Source organism: Sorex araneus, chromosome X (assembly GCF_027595985.1).
Source record: "Sorex araneus isolate mSorAra2 chromosome X, mSorAra2.pri, whole genome shotgun sequence".
NCBI lineage: Eukaryota > Metazoa > Chordata > Mammalia > Eulipotyphla > Soricidae > Sorex > Sorex araneus.
Genome location: NC_073313.1, coordinates 15285240 through 15304722, shown reverse-complemented (window position 1 = coordinate 15304722; position 19483 = coordinate 15285240). Strand labels below are relative to the sequence as shown.

Genomic DNA, 19483 nt, shown 5'->3' with positions numbered 1-19483 from the left:
CTTGCACGTGTACGAACCGGGTTCGATTCCCAGCATCCCATATGGTCCCCTGAGCACCCGCCAGGAGTGGTTCCTGAGTGCAGAGCCAGGAGTAACCCCTGTGCATTGCCATGTGTGACCCAAAAAGCAAAGAAAAAAAAAACTTGATTTGCCTTTCTAATTTTATTTTGGTCTATCTTTTCCAGTAGGTTATAGCTATTGAGAAAAATCAAATAGAGCCACGAATGAAAAAGGAAACCTAGATTTTCCTCACCCAATTTTGCTAGATAAGAAATATTTAAATCAGTTTCAGTTCTGCCAGGCACTTGATAGCATGTTGAACACAGGATTACAACTGAATGTAGTGGTCCATCTAGACAAAAGTATTAATTCAGATTACCTTTGGGTACTTCACTAGTGCCTGAAGCATCTTTTTCTTCCATTTCGTTGGAATCTCTCATGATCAAGCATAGCCCACATCTTCCAGAAAGGGATACTATCGTTTCTAGCATTCAGAATGTGTGTAAATGATCAAGGACTCTGCTAGGGGTCTTGCCACCAGAGGCAACTATAGTAGTCAGAGTTCTAATGCTTCCCATCTGCCACTTGCATTTGGAGTCATCCAAGATGAGCCTTTTATTAAATACTGCGTTGGAAGAAGTGCTCTTTAATTGGTCACAGTTTAGATTTGGACTTGAGCTTTCACAGATCTCAGGATGAAGAGAAAATGAAATGTCCCAGGGACCAATATCTTTCTACCAATCTCCGCGAATGTATCTGTATCTGCGTCTCTTTGTATAAACATCCAATAATTTGCTTTGTCCCCTGGGCTTCTGAGAAGTTCATCCTTCCCGATCAACAGTAGGGTAACAAAAACGGGAGCTTAGGGATAAAAACGATTTGGAATCAATTCTATTTGTTTTTCTAGCATTTGTGGAATGTGAATCGATAACCTTTCAGTGTTTCTGGTTAGAGGGGAGTTTCTTGAGTCCATTTTGACATTGCAGTGAAGGTAAGCACATCCAGTCTCTCGGTCTCAGCTCGGAGTCTACAAACTTAGTTCTCTGTAACAGGAGCACCGAAGGCTTGAGGTTTTAAATAGATGTCATATGATGCCAATTATAACTCAGTGAAATTTTTCAGTCTTGAGAACCTATACAGAGTGAGAGCCAAAATGGAGGACGGTCCTGGTTTTTTTGGCTTTCAAAACATTTTTCTTACAATGTTTGCTACTTTTTTTTTCTTCAAGCTTTTAATTAAAGTGTTTTTAGCTCTCCTAACCCATTTCTATATCGTCAAAGGAAATAGAAAAGAAGCAGCTAGGATAGCAGAAGAGATCTATGGTGGCGTTACAGGTAAAAATACATGAATTTATTCACAGTACTTAAAGTCTCTGAGATGATGAATATACATTGTATTTCTGGTAGGCAGATTTTATTTATGCTTCGGTTTTGAGTGGAGAGTTTTAAAAGTATCTAGCAACTCCAGTAATGTTACCTACACCAATTTGTGAAGCATTTTCCTTTTAAGTTTTACATGATCTGTTATTATATAAAAAGGGATTTGAGTCATGATTTTCTGAGTGTATATTTAAAAACCTCAGTCCTTCTGACCGAAGTAATGACTTACATAGGATTATTTTCTTGAACGTTGTAATCAAACTTTGAATAGTGTGTTCTAACAAGACTAAGTTTCCTCAGGAACTAGAGTGATGATTTTGTTTGAGTCAAAGCAACTGTTGTAGTTACTGCATGTATTTGAGACTGTCATCTGCGGTTCAAATTGATTAGCCATTTGTCACTGTCAGGAAAAACCCTCCACTAAACCCATCTGTGCAGCGTCATGCAAAGTCCCATGAAGGTGATTCTGCGGAATTCGACCGGGGTGGAACACTGAAGTCTCGTGCCTTGTAGAAATTAGTCTTTGTTTCTGTCAAGGAAGTCTTCACCTTTATTGTAATGAGATGCCGGAAAAGAAATTGAACCAAAAATGTCCTTGTCATTTGTAGGATCATCACTTGATATTTGAATTTTGACTCATCTACAGTTTAAAATTTCCCTCCATATTTTTGGTGTTCAGAGGGGTTCCAGGATGACATCATTCTTTAGTATCCATTTCAATTTGCACCCATAGTTCTCCTTCAAGAGAGACTTCGGCTGTGGGATTCCAATACACTACACAACGTTGCGAACTAGTTGCAGGAGTCTTATCCAAACAAACAAGACTTCCACAGTGGAAGCTTCAGAATGCTTCAACTCACGGGGGGCAGTGAGAAGAATCTGGAAATCGCAGAAAGTGCCAGCAGGCCTGGATTGTGGAAGGAGGTTTCTTTTGGGGATTACATTTGTCACACGTTTCAGGGAGGTATGTTGTATAGATGGATTTAAATAAAAAGGGTTCTTTGTAGTTTCAAGTCCAGTGTGATCTGAAAGGCTGTTTTTCTGTTTCATTTCTCAAACTGTAAGGGCTTTCGACGTCAAAGTAATGTCGTTTTTGTCTCATAGATACATGATCCTCCTTGTTTAAATTAGTCAAGTAGCTATCGGTAAGTGTTAAAAATATTTCCTAGCATTCCTGTGCATTATTACTTCTCTTTGTGATCGTTAAGTACACTTTTGAAGAGGTTTTATAATGGTTACAACCGGTACTAAAATCTTGTGCAAAATGCAAATCTGAATAGAGCTCATTTGTTGTTTAGCTCAAATCACTTTACTTTTTAAAAATGTCTGATTTTTGCAGATTAGGTCAAAGCTGTATTTTTATTTACAAATCAGAGGGAGAACAGTTCATATCAGTTTCTCAGTTTAGTTTCCCAACGTGTGTGTGTGTGTGTGTGTGTGTGTGTGTCTGTATGTGTGTGTGCGCGCGCACGTGCACATGCAGGTATATAGAGAGTAAAGAGTATATCCAGATTTGGTAAATAAGGCTTTCTATAATAGGTAGGTGTTAATGTGCCAAAAACATCTTTACCTGATACTGTTTTTCTCTTTGACACCGGTAGGTGTCAGATGCTATATATAGGTGATATATTAAAAAACAAGAACAAAGTTTTGTACAAATGTTCAACTCAACCCAGAAATTACCACTGCTGCTCATAAAGCAAATATTTTGGGGAGGAAGTATGTGACTTTCTAGTAGTACTTAGCTAATTAGTTGGCTTGTAGAAGTCATAGCCAAAGGTTAAATTTCCTGATTCCGACAGCATGTTATGTTCCTTCCTGTTATCTACAGGTTCTATTCAAAGCAAAAGGCAGGGTTTCGACTTGTGGAAATTTCACCTACATCACAAGCCTTCATGAAATGTCATTTTGGAGCTGTAAAATCTCTTGGAGAGAGCGTTTCTCCCACCCACTGGCATTTAACATTATGAAATACATTCTTTCATTCTTTGATATATCTGCATGTTCTAAACTATTATATTTTAGTTGACTCATCAGAATTGAGTTAACCTGTGCATGCCAGTGATATGTATGCATATATAAACAACACATTTACTTTGAAACATCACTGTTGGCCTTCAGTATTACATGTAGGCTACCAGAATGGCCAGTACGTCCCACCTTCAGCCCATAGATATTTCTGCAGGCATTATCTTGCTCTGGAAAAACGTGGTATAGGATTTCTTAACCTTTGCTAGTTTGGCCAGAATTGAAGCTATATTTAGCATAGTGACTTGGTCATTAACCTTGATAAGGTTGAGGTACAGGTGGAAAATGTGTTACCCATGAGCCTGGGGCCAGCTGTATTGCAGGGCTCAGGGAGTCGGGCCAGGGAAAAGTTGGCACAGCGTGTCTGCATGTGGCCCCTGCATTCATTGCAGGGTCCGGAGCTGCCTCTGGAAGCAGACATTTTGACATGTGAAAATTAAAGAAATTGTTTAACCCGATCTTCATGTTTTGCTCCCAAAGGAGTTTTGCATCAAACTTGGATGTGGGGGTGGAACTTGGTTTTCAGAATTTGGAGGATTTTACAGTTGCAGATAAGAGATTGTATACTTACTGTGCACCCCTCCTTTCTGTAATTTTATTGCACCCCTCTTTTTGAGAGTAAAGAGTGATTGTTGTCCTCTGTGTACTGGACATAAAGTCTAACAGACTACTGTCGAGGGACCTTTACATAAAGTCTAAAGAAGTGTGTCCCGGAGGCAGCCTTTCCGCAGACCTGACAAGAAGATCCTAGCTCCCTGCCTCAGAGCTAGTCTTCACCTTAAAACAGTAGCATCTGACCACCTTAGGTTTCAACAACTTTGTCATAGAAGCGCTTTCTTGACCCATTTTTAACAAGCAGGAAACTGGCTGGTCAGGCTGGGAAAGCAGGGGCAAGGTTTCCAATCAGCGGACGGAGCAAATTTTGCTCTGGGGACTGCCCCTTCCTTTATCAGTCTATCAGTTTTCTCCCTGCCAGTTTTGAAGGGTCAGATCGATTGACCAATGGCAGACATGTGCACATGTACATGTGGTGTTTTTAGTCAGTTCATTGTCTGCCCGTCTGCGTGGAACACTCGAGTGTTAGAGCCAGGTTGAAAAAGATTTGTCATCAGAATATTCAGCCTACAGGGGCTGGAGTGATAGCACAGCGGGTAGGGCGTTTGCCTTGCACACGGCCGATCCTGGTTCGATTCCCAGCATCCCATATGGTCCCCTGAGCACCGCCGGGAGTAATTCCCGAGTGCAGAGCCAGGAATAACCCCTGTGCATCACCAGGTGACCCAAAAAGCAAAAAAAAAAAAAAAATATCAACCTACAGAGAAATTTAAATTCTTTTTTTTTCCTGGTTTTTGGGTCATACCCAGTGATGTTAAGGGATAACTCCTGGCTCTGCACTCAGGAATCACTCCTGGCGGTGCTCGGGAACCATATGGGATGCTGGGAATCGAACCTGGGTTGACCGCGTGCAAGGCAAACGCCCTACCCGCTGTGCTATCACTCCAGCCCCAGAAATTTAAATTCTTAGTCTAAATTTCTTATTGGAAGAACATTAACGGTTATCAACAGTTGAAATTCTTTTGAACTTAAGAATCTGTACTATCGAGGAAGAGCTGCGGAACTAGAGCCTAAAACGGAAGTGAAATAAAGTTCAGAGAATGCAAGGCTTTATCTTACAAGCCTCAGCCAATTGTAATAAAGAAATTAGGCCAGTTTACAAACAACAGAGGTACAGAAGCCATTAAAATAAAGTTTCCTCATGTTTTCATAAACATTGGCAGTTCAAGTGTGTTTTTTCTATGCTAATATCAAAGTTTGGTAAAAAACCAAAGGGCTTTTTTTCTGTGTCTAAAAGCATGTTTGTATTCTTGTGGAATTGTTAAAAGTATCTGGTGTAGAAAGCTCATGATTTTAAATAGCTGAGGCACAAGAACTATTGGGTTGGAGCGATCCCACAGCGGGTAGGTCATCTGACCCGGGTTTGATTCCTTCGTCCCTCTCGGAGAGCCTGGCAAGCTCCCAAGAGTATCCCACCCGCACGGCAGAGCCTGGCAAGCTACCCATGGCATATTCAATATGCCAAAAACAGTAACAGCAAGTCTCACAATGGAGACGTTACTGGTGCCCGGTCGCACAACTCGACGAGCAATGGGATGACAGTGATACAGTGATTACAGTTGCAGATAAGAGATGGTATAATTATTGTACACTCCCTTTCTGTAATTTTAATGCACCCCTCTTTTTGAGAGTAAAGAGTGATTGTTGTCCTCGATGTACTTTAAAGTCTAACAGACTAGTGTTGAGGGAGCTGCTAGTACAATGCTTACGGTGCTTTCCTTCGGCAGACCCATTTCCATCACTGGTATCAAATCGGAGCCCCTGAGCACTGCTGGGAAGCCTGGCTCTGCCTGCCTCAGCTTCTGGACTCTTTTTCTCCCGTGGTCCTCCCTTTGTTGCTGCTGCTGCTGCTGCAAGGTCATACGCTTGCTCACTGGGGATCCCACCCATGGTGCCCGGGATCCACTCAGCTAAGTGGAACAGTGCCAGTGATTGACTTGTAGCTCAGTCCCTCACTCCATTTCCCCGTCGTTCTCATTCTGACAACATTGTCCTGTCTTTGGGCCATTGCTGCTCAATCCTTTGCTAAGCTCTACTTGGGTGCCAATGTCCTCAAGCCCAGGCCCAGCCCTCTGCAGTGCCCGTAAGCTTGCCCAGGGTGATCAGCCCTCAGTCCCCCACAGAAGCTCTGCCTGCCCTCCTGTCACCTCTAGCCCAGCTCTCCTGGCCCTTCTGGCTTCAAAGGAAACTTCTAACACTAAAAAGATATCCACTGGCCGTATTTTAGTCTCCTCACTAGAACCCAGTATTGTGGATAGCACACTTTATTAACTCAGTTTTGTTATGCTTTTAAATAACCCCAAAATTGTTTTATTGGGGCTGGAGCAATAGCACAGCGGGTAGGGCATTTGCCTTGCCTGAGGCCGACCTGGGTTCGATTCCCAGCATCCAATATGGTCCCCGAGCACCAACTGGAGTAATTTCTGAGTGCAGAGCCAGAAGTAACCCCTGTGCATCTCTGGGTGTGACTGCAAAAGCAAAATATAAAAGTTTTGTTTTCCAGTGACCCTTAGTTATCGGTGGGGCCCAGAGAGATAGGACAGCAGGTGGGGTACTTGCTTTACATGCAGCCGACCTGGGTTCGATCACTGGCACCCTGTATCTCCCCCGAGCCTGTCACAAGTAATCCCTGAGTGCAGAGCTGAAAATAAGCCCTGAGCATGGCGGACTGTGACCCGAAAACAAAACCAAAAGATGTATCATGAATTCTGCAAGGCTCTTCCCTCAATTTTGGTTCAAATTTGAAATTTGTCTCTGAATTAACTTCGCTAATGCTACAGGAGAGGATGTTGCTCCCTTTGACTTCAGAAAGTGGATAAAAATGGGGGTCTATGTATTAGAGGCAATAAAAAGTGAAGGTGGTATTTTAAAAATGACAACCATATAATGATAACATGTATCATATATGGTAAATATGATATAATATTGATAAATATAAGAACGAAAAATTAAATACCTAATTGAAATTCGGAAGGGTGAAAAGTACAAAGTACTGTTTTGTTTTTCTCTTTTTGCCTTATTTTGCTGTGCTAGAGACGAAACAGGCAAAGCTTTATGACTGAGTTATATCTTTGACCCCCTCACCAGTTTTTAAAAAATAACTGATTTTTATCTTGAATGCTTGGTACTGAGAAACTTGATTTCAGTCGAGCCGCTTTTGTTATGGAAATGTGTGATTTTTAAAGAAGTTGCCATAAAATTGTTACGCAAAGAATCCGAGCATCAGAGCTCTCAATCACCTTTTGAGAAAAAGTCAAAGGCAAAATAAAACAGCACTTGAACGTTTTCCATGCACCTCCTCAGGAGCAAGTAAACACAGTGTAGAGTAAACGCTCTTCCCGACACGCTTGCACCGGGTGATGTGGGCTGGCTGCCAAAGAACTAAAATTAGATGGTCTTCCCACAGAGTGATTGACTCCGACTTTAGCACTCATTTATTTGGGGAGCGTAGCTGCCTATTTCCTGAAAGGAATGGAAAAAACTCCCTAGGTGCCAAATAACGTTTTTCCTTAATTTCTCACAATTAACTCCAATTTGCAGAGCAAGAATGAGGGAGACACTGTGTCGAGACTCCGCCCAGACCCAGGAGAGCCCATTGGTGGAATTTCTGGGAAGAGGTTTTGTGTGAACACTGGCAGGTGCTTTGTAGCCAGTGCTGGGAAACAGCTGTTGCAGTTGTGAGAACAGCAATGATGTCTGCATTTCAGGTGATGCAGTGGACGTTGTTCCCATCCAGGAGATAATACTGTGATTGCAGAGCAGCGTAGGCAAGTGCTTCCTCTCCCCACAACTGGCTGAAAAAAGCAGTGGTTCTTCAAACCGGAACTGCACGAGGGCTGCAGTGCCTAGAGCTTGGCTTTCAGCTGTCTTTGGGCCGCTTCTAGAAGTGAGATGGTTCCCTGTGGGAACGGCACGGGGGTTGTGCATTTGGTTTGTTTTTGTTTTTGTTTTTTTGCTGTTTGGGTCACACCCAGCGACCATCTGGGATGGTCCATATGGGATGCTGGGAATTGAATCCGGCTCGGCCGCATGCAAGGCAAATGCCCTTCCTGGTGCACTATCGCTCCGGCCCCCAGGGGTTGTGCATTTGGAAATTCCCCGTGCTCTTTCCTCCTGTCCAGAAAGCCCAGGGAATGGGGCTCCGGGGTGGAAGTTAAGGAGGGAAATGTGTTTGGCTCTCAGGCTGAAGGCAGCATGGGAGGCAGCTTTGCATACTGCCTCTGGTGCTTCGAAAATAGAATATGGGGCCTTGGGAAGTGGGACACCGTGTGTGAGAAGCTGGGAACCACCACTGTCCCTCCTTTTTGTTTTTCTCTCTTTGGGTCACACCCGGCGATGCACAGGGGTTCCTCCTGGCTCTGCACTCAGGAATCACTCCTGGTGGTTCCTGGCTCGGGGACCATATGGGATGCTGGGAATTGAACCTGGGTCGGCCGTGTGCAAGGCAAACGCCCTCCCCACTGTACTATCGCTCTGATCCCACCACCATCCCTCCTTTCCCGGTAGAACCACAGAAAGCCTCACGCGTTTGCTGCACCTTATAGGAATGACCTTCAGGAGTGACTGCGTTGATCAGGGGGACAGAGGACATTAGGAGAGGTGGCCCAAAGCCATGCAGAGGACAGCGGCGTGAGTCCTGGTGCCAGGGCAAGGTTGCGGACTTGAAGCAAGGCCCACAGTGGAGACCGAGCCAGCAAGGTGGGCTGCCTTTTCCCTGGAACTTCCTGGTTAATTTAGGGGACAGGAAGTCTCTCTGGCTCACTGCCCATCCCGGGCACCCTTGGCATTGGCCTCAAAAGGATGTAGTCTGAAGAACAGTCTGCTCTACCTCCAGCTGCACAGCCTTGCGTGGGAAGAGGCCGAGGAGATCACAGACTCCAAGTGGCCCGCCCATGAGGCTCTCTGTCCAGACCTGACTGCCGGGGAATGCTCAGGTGAGGGCAAAACTCTTGGCAGTCAGCTGACTTTTCACACAGCGAAGCCCCGCTGTCACCAGCTTCCCAGAGCAGGAAACTGTACCTTAACCTTGGCCCGCCATGCCCCCTTCCAGCCAGCTCTGCCTCTCCTTGGGGCTGCTTTTGGATCCTTACATCCGCGGTGAGTTCGGGGTTCTGTGGAGGCTGGCGACAGCTCTCCAGGGCACACACAGGTGGGCTTTAGGCGTCACTGAAAGATCTTAGAAATACGGACACCACAGTGCACATAGAGGCAAGCTTTGGCCGTCAACAAACCATTCTGTCTGGTCTTTATTTATTTATTTATTCATTTATTTATTTATTCATTCATTCATCTATCTATCTATCTATTTATTTATTCATTCATTCATTTATCTATCTATCTATTTATTTATTTATTTACTTTTGCTTTTTTAGTCACACTCAGTAATGCTCAGAGGTCCCTCCTGGCTCAGCACTCAGGAATTACTCCTGGCATTTCTGGGGAGACCATATGGGATGCCGGCGATCGAACCCAGGTCGGCCGCACGCAAGGCAAACGCCCTACCCGCTGTGCTATCGCTCTGGCCCCTGGCTGGTTTTTATTTTTAACTTTCATCCCTCCGCGCTTCCTGCGTCGCTGGTGCCGGTGGCCAGCATGCAGGCCTCTGCAAGGGTTCGCGCCCTTAGGCCCGGTGGGCCGCACGTCAGCTTGCCGAGCTCGTACTCTCGGCCACGGTGCTCACCGAACTTTGCCCTCCTTTAGTTGCGGCGTCCGCTCACCTGCTCTCAGGGGCCAAAGGTAGGGGCGAGGTGCTTGCTGCAGGGGGCTGCCACGGCTCATACACGTGCTCCCCGGCCGTGGCCCTCGCCCCTGGCTGGAGGTGCAGTGCTGACTGGGGGACACGCCCATTTCGCAGTGCTCCCACCTCCTGGGGTGCTGCGCAGCTCGGAACTGTCTGCGGTGCCAGAGATGGCAGGACTCAAGGAGCTGGGCTTGCCTGGCTTGTGCTCAGAGCATGTGGAACACAGGGGATCGGGAGCTTTGACCACACGCGTGTCTTACATGTGCTCCGAGACCGCGGCGCCAGCCAGCAGTGCTGGGCCACAGGGAAGAAAGGCTGGACATCACCGGCCTTGGTGCTGGTCTGAGTTATAGCTGCTGGTCTGCTGCAGGTAGAGAAAGGCGCAGGAGTCAGAGCCCCCCTGCCCCCCGCCCCAGGCACCTTGTGACTATGCTGGGTGAGTAATAGCAAGTTGCCATGGAAATCGTGTTTCTGATTCAGTTACTCCCATCATCTATCTGTAAGTGACTCCGGTTGTTGGCACAGATGAAGAATAAAGCCACGGGGAGGGTTTGCTGTTTGGGGGCAACGGGTGTTGCTGCCATCTGTGAGTGGACACTGTCCCGTGATCCGGCCCCCTTGACAAGCACCGTCAGGCCACTGGGCCCCGTGTCTGATGCAGCTTCGTACTGAAGAGCTGGAGATGTGTTAGCAGGACAGCAAGGCTGACTCACGGGGAGCGAATATGCAAATGGGATCTCATTAGTCCAAGATTATGCAAATTATAAATGTCCAAAGAGACTTAAACAGACTACACTCATCAATTTCTCACTGATTTGGGAACAACTGGAGATATAAAGGAGATGTTAAGGATTTTATGCGCCTTATTCTCAAAGCATCAGTGATTTGTATTGAGAGTACTGGAATTGCCATGTGTGTAGGTGTCCCTGTGTGTACTTTTAATTTGGGAGCTAACTTAAAGTGATAAAAGAATTATGACTCCGCGGCTTGGAAGCCGGCCTCACATGCTGGGGGAAAAGGCAGCTGAGATAGAGAAGGGACCACCAAGTAAAGGATGCTTGAAGGGCTCGCTCGGGATGGGAGATGCGTGCTGAAAGTAGACTATGGACTGAACATGATGGCCCCTTAGTACCTGTATTGAAAACCATAACACCCAAAAGGGGAGAGAGACTAAAAGGGAATGTGCCTTCCACAGAGGCAATGGGGACATGGGGCAGGGGTGGTGGGAGGGATACTGGGAACATTGGTGGAGAATGGGCACTGGTGGAGGGATGGGTACTCGATCATTGTATGACTGAAACGTAATCACACAAGTTTGTAAATCTATAATTGTCTCTGACGGTGATTCGTTAAGGAGTTAAAAAAAATCTGAGCAGAACAAAGAAGTCCTAATTCTGTTCATCCAGAGACCTTGTGCCTCTTCATTTCCAAATAATGTTGTGTGTGTGCATGGCTGGAGTGATAGCACAGCGGGTAGGGCATTTGCCTTGCATGCAGCCGACTTGGGTTCGATTCCTCTGCCCCTCTCGGAGAGCCTGGCAAGCTACCGAGTATCTCACCTGCACAGCAGAGCCTGGCAAGCTACCCGTGGCGTATTCGATATGCCCAAAACAGTAACAAGTCTCACAATGGAGACATTACTGGTGCCCGCTCGGGCAAATCGATGAGCAATGGGATGACAGTGATACAGTTGTGTGTGTGTATGTGTGCGCGCACGTGTGTGTAGGAGTGTATATCTGGCTGTGCTCAGGGCTTACTCTTGGCTCTGCACTCAGTGAAGACTCATGGGACTGACCATGTGGGGTTCTGGAGATCAAGCCTGAGGTGACCATGTGCAAGGCTCACACCTACCAGCTGTGCTACGGCTGCAGCCCTAGACAGCGCCGGGATCTCATCCAGGCCCACAAACTGCCTTTTGATGTTGTGCTTTGTCAGGTTCCAGCAGAACAGATCAGTTAATTCCCTTCGAGCTGGCTAGAGACGACCCCTCCTTTGGTACAATGTCTTCTCATTGGTGTTGGTCCGCTGGATTCTGAGCAGGCCTCACCCACTGAGCAGGTGCTGTTCTTTTTGCCCCTCACCCCCCGCCCTGAGCCTGCATCCTCTCACGCCTGGTTATAGCTGTGCGCCGTGTTCCGTCAGCTGCCTCCATCACTGTGGAGGTTCCTCCTGGAGCAGGTGAGATCTGTTATTCTGGCCACTGTCAAACGATCCCTGCTACTGCTACAGCCAGTAGTTATTTTGTGAGGAGACCATTTGAGGCCGATTCTATTCTTCTCCGTATCTGAGTTGGCATTTTACTATGAGGAAAACAGCTCTCTGTTCCTGGTTTGTAGATTTATTTAGAGCAGTGAGGATCAAAGGATTCCCTTTTTTTGTTTGATGGATAGGTTATACTATTTTGATGTTTTCATCACCCTTTCACCCGTGACAGCCTATTTAAGGCACTGTCTGTGTCTTTCAGACATGACTCATCATTCATTGAGTGCTTCCTTAATTTCTCTTTTTTTCTTTTTGGCTCACACCAGGCGATGCACAGAGGTTCCTCCTGGCTCTGTACTCAGGAATTACTCCTGGCGGTGCTCGGGGGACCATATGGGATGCTGGGAATCGAACCTGGGTCGGCCGCATGCAAGGCAAACGCCCTACCCGCTGTACTATCACTCCAGCCCAATGATTTCTTCCTTAATTTCTGGTGAGGCCTTTGAGGCCTTTCTTAGAGTTTGCTGGCCAGTCCCTGGAACCAGCCATTTCTCCAGGGAGCCCTCGTTGTTTTCCAGCATCCAGAGCCCTGTGCAGACATGTAGACATGTATGTTCATTCCAATGGCTCCACATTCTGCAGAGTTCGGCATAACTTTCCCACACTTTCAGGTCCCAACAGGTTACAGAAGCTAAAAATTGGTTTCTAATGTAAGCGGAGTACTTCCAGAAATGTTTCTAGCTCTGGTTTCTCATCCACTGGAAAAGTTCACTCTCCATGGGACCTTGAACGACTTCAAATTTTCCTCTTTGGCAGGGTTGCCTTGGCCAAGGTAGCAGAAAAGGGAAATCCTGACTTCTCCCCATCAGGATCATCACACAAAGCTTGCCAAGGAGCATCCATGGGGTCACCTCCTGGTTGTCGCCACGGTCCTCAATGTGCCACAGCACAGTTAGAGTTTGAGAAATGTCAAACATGTTCCAAACCGGAATTGGTTTACATTTGAAATAAAAGATTTCCCCTTGGCATGTTTAATAGTTACTTCACAAATGCTCATTTGAGAGGGTGGTCTTGTTGTTTACTGATAGCAAATGGCAAAAAAAAGGTTTTTCTGACAGTTCTGGGGTTTTCCTTAGAGCACTGCTGATGGTGTATCTTTATTAAATAAATTGCTTATGAATTTAACAGCATGGATGGGTTTTGTTGACTTCATTAGGAAGGAAAGCACTTGCCACATACGAGATTACTCTACCCCATACCAGATCAGATAACTGAGGCGTGGGTAGTTAGTACCTTGTCTGTGTTAGCAGATGAAGGGGTTGAAGTGGGACTTGAATCCAGGCAGCGCAACCTCACTGGCTCCACAGTGAGCTGCCATACTCAATCGCCCGCAGAAAAACTCTTGTTGGAGTCTCATTAAAAAAATGATAAACACTCTCCGCCAGACGAGATCTGGAGCAGCCGCACACAACACGGCTTCTTAAAGACTATGATCCTGGAGGGCTACTAACCACTTTTGGCACCCAGCGGCTTCTTACAGAAATGCATCGAGACTGTGAACTGAGCTACAACCCCATGCCGCCCCGGAAGAGAAAAGGTTTTCTCTCTCGACTTTTTCTTTCAGCAGGGGTGGTGGCAGCAGCCACAGGCGCACCCATGTGGCAACCACCATCTCCTAGAACCCACTACCCAGAGGTATGAGCTTGCAGTGACGTGGCGCGCAAGAGATCCCAGGATGGGGGTGTTACCAGCACACTCTCCACCCAGACGAGATCTGGAGCAGCCACACACGAAACTGTGAACTGAGCTAAAATATCAGAAATCCAAATTTCTCATATAGTCTTCATTCTCGGCAATGGAAAACAAATTATCAAATGATGCCTTTTCAGCAGGTTTGATTGTTGGGGGGAAATACTAAATAATAATAGTTTTCTGTTGAAATATTGAATGTATTCAAAGTATAGAGAGAATAAAGTGAAGATCATTAGCCACACAGGTGGGGGGTGGGAGGGGGGTATACTGGAGTTCTTGGTGGTGGAACATGTGCACTGGTGAAGGGATGGGGGTCTGATCATTGAGTGACGGAGACTTGAACCTGAAAGCTTTGTAACTTTTTTTCATGATGATTCAATAAAAAAATAAAGATTTTAAAAAATGATGAAGCTTTAGGACCAAGAGAAAAGAGACCAGTAAAATGAGGTATTTATTTATTTATGCTTTTTTGGGGGTCACACCCAGTGAGGCTCAGGGGTTCCTCCTGGCTCTGCACTCAGGAATTTCTCCTATCGGTGCTTGGGGGACCTTATTGGAAGCCGGGGATTGAACCCTTGTTGGTTGCGTGCAAGGCAAACGCTCTACCCACTGGACTATCGCTCCGGCCCCAAATGAGGTGTTTGGAACAGAGCTTTTCTCCAAGCGACTGGTCGTCTTGTTGCAAGAATGTTGAGTCATTGTGGTCGAGAGGAAGGCAGGAGGCAAAAGAAAACTAAGTGAGAAGCTTCACTGGCCAACTTTGTCCTTCATTTTGAATTATTTAGACATACAAGATTCAGCCACCACCGGGCTGTTCCTTATCCAAACTTCCCCCATAGCCAGAATGCTCATGTTCCCTTTCTGTGTTCACCGTGAAATGAGCAGGCTGGACCCTTGGTGGCCTCCGAGAGAGTCTGATGGCATGGTGCCAGCGTCCCTCCTCTATCACACAGTGAGGGAACAGCACACACAGGCCACAGGAAGAAGATTCCAGACCTTGACTTTATGCTTGGTTTGTTTTTCAGATTGCTGGGCCGATCGATCCCCACTTCATGAAGCTGCAGCCCAGGGGCGCTTGCTGGCCCTTAAAACTTTGCTGGCACAAGTAAGTCGAAAGAAGACTTTGTCCTCAATGCTTCTGCTCCTACTGTGCTTCATTCTTCATTAGCATTGACTGTAGTACAGGTTGTGCTTGTTCCAGTTGGTGCCCAGCAAAGTCATCGAGGGACAGTGGACAGATGGTCTTATAGGTGCCTCCATTTCCCCTTCCCACCATTTTTTTTGCTCAGGGAGCTGACTCTTTTTCGGTTCAATTCCATCCTCCCCTCCTGGTTCAGAGGAAGTTCCTTTGTGAGGAAAAGAGAGGATGCCTTCAAGTTTATGTGCTTGGGGTAACCCAGGGCTCATGCCAAGAGGCATACTCTCAGTACCAGTTTGCAAGCAGGCTCAGAGGATGCATAACAGTTTTGGCACTAAGCTATTTTGTAGTGAAGGTGTTGGATTTTACTCTCCCAGTAACAGTAGCCCTGGAGTTGCCTCAGTCAGCTGCTGCTGTGTAACAGATCACCTCCAAATCACAGGGGTTGGGACTCACAAAAAGATTCTTTGCGTTGTCTGTGGGCCCGGGGGCAGCTTGGCTGAGTGAGCGGGCACAGTCTCAGAGGACTGCCAGTGACTAGCCTGGGCTCCACATGTCCACAAGTTGGCTAGGGGAGGAGCTGCTTCTCTGCTTTGTTTGTGGTTGGTCGTTGACCCATTTGAACTCCTCCTCCTCCTCAGACAGGCTGTGTCATGACATGACAGCTGGCTTCTTCCAGAGAAAGTGCCTAAGAAGTTACTGTCTCTTTATGACCTAGGCCAAGAGCACAGGCCAGCCTTCCGCCATCTTGTTTGTATTAGATGTAAGTCCATAAATCCAGTAAAGCGCAGGTGATTAAATGAGTGGGTCAGGAATTTGACATCCTTTGATTGTGCTTGTCAAGGCATCGCGGCCTTGACATCTTATAACCTAGTTACACCTCTGAGAGAACCTGGCAAGCTACCGAGAGTTTCCTGCCCCCATGGGAGAGCCTCGCAAACTCCCCGTGGCGTATTCATATGCCAAAACCAGTAACAATGCTGGGTCTCATTCCCCTGACCCTGAAAGAGCCTCCAATGCAGCACCGTTGGGAAGGACGAGTAAAGAGAGGCTTCTAAAATCTCAGGGCTAGGATGAATGGAGACGTTACTGAGACTGCTCGAGAAATTCGACGATCAATGGCATGATGATGATGATTGATTGATTGATTGTGCTTGGCTTTATTGTGCTGTGCAGTTATGTAGCTGTTTCTCTCCCCACCCCTCATCTAGGACTTGCTATAACCCTCCAGCAGCCATTCTTGTGTCATTTGGAGGAGGGAGAGGTCCAGGATGGAACCCAAGGCCTCACCCTCATGAGGCACATTATCAGAACCATTTGCAACCAGGCTCAGTTAACAGTTTTTAGCAATGAGCTCTTTCTTAGTGAAGGTGTCGGATTTTTGGACCTAAGGCAACTACATACGTGGTAGACTGTGGTATAGTGGCAGCATAACATTTATATGTACTGTCACTGTCATCCCATTACCTAGATTTGCTCAAGCAGACACCAGTAACGTCTCCATTGTGAGGCTTGTTACTGTTTTTGGCATATAGAATATGCCACGGGTAGCTTGCCAGGCTCTGCCATGTGGGCGGGATACTCTTGGTAGCTTGCCGGGCTCTCTGAGAGGATATGTACTGGCAAAACAACAACAACAAAATCCTGATTCTTTTCATTGGAAATTTTTTTCTGGAGGTGGTCTGAAACCAAAGCTGCACTGTCTTGAAAGCGTGCCTATCCCAGACTTTTATCTTCCAGGCTGCCCACTCCAAAGATTCAGTTTCAAGAGCAAACATTGACATAGGTTTATGAGTGGGCAAATGTTATTCCTCCAGGAAGATTTATTCAAGTCTTGGTTATTCAAGCTAGTTTATTGTTATTTGTGAATGTATCCCTAGCAGTTTGAACAATGACTCGTGGCTTAGTACATATTTGTGAAATGAGCGCCATGCACCCATGGCATTTGCTTTGTTTTAGAGTCTACCTTTGTACATAGGAGGTGAATCAGTATAGCTTTTTCCTTCAGCTTACCTAGCACCAAAGTTATGGTCCTTACTATTTTCAATGTAATGATTTTGTCTGTGGGCGACACCCAGGGGTGCTTGGGAGGGGGTACCCCCTAAAGCTGCTTCAGGGACCATGCAGTACAAGGAAGTGAACCTGTAGTTCCCTCATGCAAAAGATGCATTTTTAGCTCTTCGAACCCTCTTCCCAGCCCCATGATTTCGGGTTTAAACTGGGTACACTGCTCTGTGTGTGCGCATGCACAATTTTTGTGCTTTCTCCTTCACTGGAGTTGTCTTACTTCTTGAGAAGGTTCAGAGTATGGGCCAGAAGATGGAGCAATACACAGTAGCACATGCTGTACATGCAACCGGCCTTGGGGTGATCCCAGCACCACGTGGCTCCTGAGTACTTCCTAGGCAACCCCCAGCACAAAGTCATAGTAACCCCTGAGGAACCTGTGGCGTGGCCCCAAACTAAGGGGAAAATTCAGTTCAGGCCAAAAGAAAAATGAACTCGTCTCTCACTTTTATTGCTTTCTTAATCTTTTATAAGCATTTAAAAATTTTATCTGATTTGATTCTTTTCAAGAGCTAATAGATTTGCAGTGTTCAAGAATTAAAATGATAAAAATGGTGCACAGTGAAAAATTGTGCATCTGATTCCTCTACGCAGCCTTCCACCCGCGTGCTTATATGAGTGTTTCATAGAAAACGTTTTATTTTCGAAAACTTTTAGAGAAGAGTTGTAAAGATGGAATTCCTGTGTAACAATGGTCCCCCAGCTCCCGTGAGTGTTAATATCTTTCTAAACGATGGCACATTACTTAGAAATACATGAGCAGTGTGTTTCTAATGTATTGCTAATGCCACAGTGAACGTAATACTTTCTTGCAAACTTCTTCATAAACATCTCGGTGTCTACAGGATCCTTCCATGTCTAAAGGGCTTTGCATTCTTGGAACTTTCTGCTTCTTCATTTTTCTCTTGCACAATGACGGCGATTCACCCTCAGTGGTCTTGCTGGCCTCTGGTCGGATAGTTCTACAATTTCTGGAATGCTGCATTTGGCTGGGCGTGGGGTGGGACTAGTAACAATTATAGAGCGCTGCTGCCACCTTGTGGCCGAATCTGTTTCTTTTCCTTTGCTTTTTTAAAAAATTTTTTATTAGAGAATCACTGTGATGTACAGTTACAAACTTAAGAACTTTTGTGTTTGCGTTTTACTCATACAGTGATCGTTTACCCATCCCTCCACCAGTGCCCATTCACCTCCACCAATGATCCCAGTATCCCTCTCACCACCCCCACCCCCCACCAGCACCCCACCCTGCCTCTGTGGCAGGGCATCCCCCTTTGTTCTCTCTCCTTTTGGGTGTTGTAGTTTGCAAGAAATTATAGACAACACGAGGAAATGGAAAGATATCCCCTGCTCATGGATTGGGAGAATTAACATTGTCAACATGGCAATCCTCCCCAAAGCATTGGACACATTCAATGCGACCCCTATAAGGATACCCATGACATTCTTTAAAGAAATGGAGCGAACATGCCTGAAATTCATATGGAACAATAAGCCCCCACGAATAGCTAAAGCAACTCTTAGGAAAAAGACTATGGGAGGAATCCCCCTCCGCAACCTCAATCTTTTCCTTTTCTTGAAATCCCACAGGGGCAGGGAAAAGGCCTCTTCAAGGCGGCACTCGGAGGCGACTGGCTCCCTTGGGAAGTCCCAGCCAAGTGGCCCCAGCAGCGACCAGCCAGCACCGTGGTGGGCTGGCAGGAGACAGTGGGTAGTTCACTGGGGACGGGTAACAGCTATGCACTAAGTTTGGAACATTTACGGCCCCTCAGGGAATCCAAAGCAGAACGCAGCTCAGGACGGCCGGGACTGGCATTCTTTTTAGTCCATAGAGTTGCTTCCGTTTCTCCTGCCGATGAACCCTCTAAGCCGCCTGTCTCCAACCTGCAGGGTATCAACGTGAACCTCGTGACCATCAACCGGGTCTCCTCCCTCCATGAGGCGTGCCTGGGAGGGCATGTCGCCTGCACAAAAGCCTTGCTGGAAAGCGGTGCCCACGTGAGTGTCCACCCCAGCCCCCGCACGAGTATCCCGGATGCCACCAATGCAGTGTGAGTGAGTGGGCCCGGGATCGAACCTGGGGCCTTAAGACACGCGTATCCTTGATGCATATCCGCAGCCTGCCGGGAAATGTGAATAGTGGTCGCCAATGTTCATGGAGTGCTTGCTAGGGACCTTGATACTCTAGGTGTGGCGCACTTGATCGACCCAATAACCGCATAAGGTGGGTTTTTAGTGACTCCCACTTGATAGATACAGAAAGGAAGCATCGGAAGCCAGTGCCCCAACCGAGCTCTCTGAACAAAGGCCAGAGGGTTCCCAGCCCGGCCTGATCACCCCGGAGGCTGCTTCTCACGCACCCTAGGGGACTGCTCTGCCCGGTGCAGAAGCTTCTCGGCCGCCCTGAAGCAGCCACGGATACCTTCAGGCGCCTGACGTCGCGAGTGTGAGGCTGCGGGGCCCTCTGCAGCGTGCTGGGGCGCTGAGGATGGGACCCCCCCCTCCCCCGGCACCGCCACTCTGTGCAAAGGGCAGGGAGGGCCCACTTGGAGGGAACGGACG

General features: G+C 46.8%; 1 protein-coding gene across 2 annotated transcripts in view; it reads left to right on the top strand.

Moving 5' to 3' along the window:
• The first annotated feature begins 1153 nt into the window (after positions 1 to 1153).
• ASB11 (ankyrin repeat and SOCS box containing 11) overlaps positions 1154 to 19483 on the top strand; it is a 32475-nt gene continuing 14145 nt past the window's right edge. The window contains exons 1-3 of one of the 2 annotated variants that reach the window (XM_004612202.2): positions 1154 to 1334; positions 14742 to 14821; positions 18812 to 18919. In XM_004612202.2, the coding sequence (XP_004612259.1) occupies positions 1154 to 1334; positions 14742 to 14821; positions 18812 to 18919 (369 nt within the window). Of the gene's footprint in view, positions 1335 to 2225; positions 2344 to 14741; positions 14822 to 18811; positions 18920 to 19483 lie in introns of those variants that run through there. The other variant, XM_004612204.2, reaches the window with a different exon arrangement.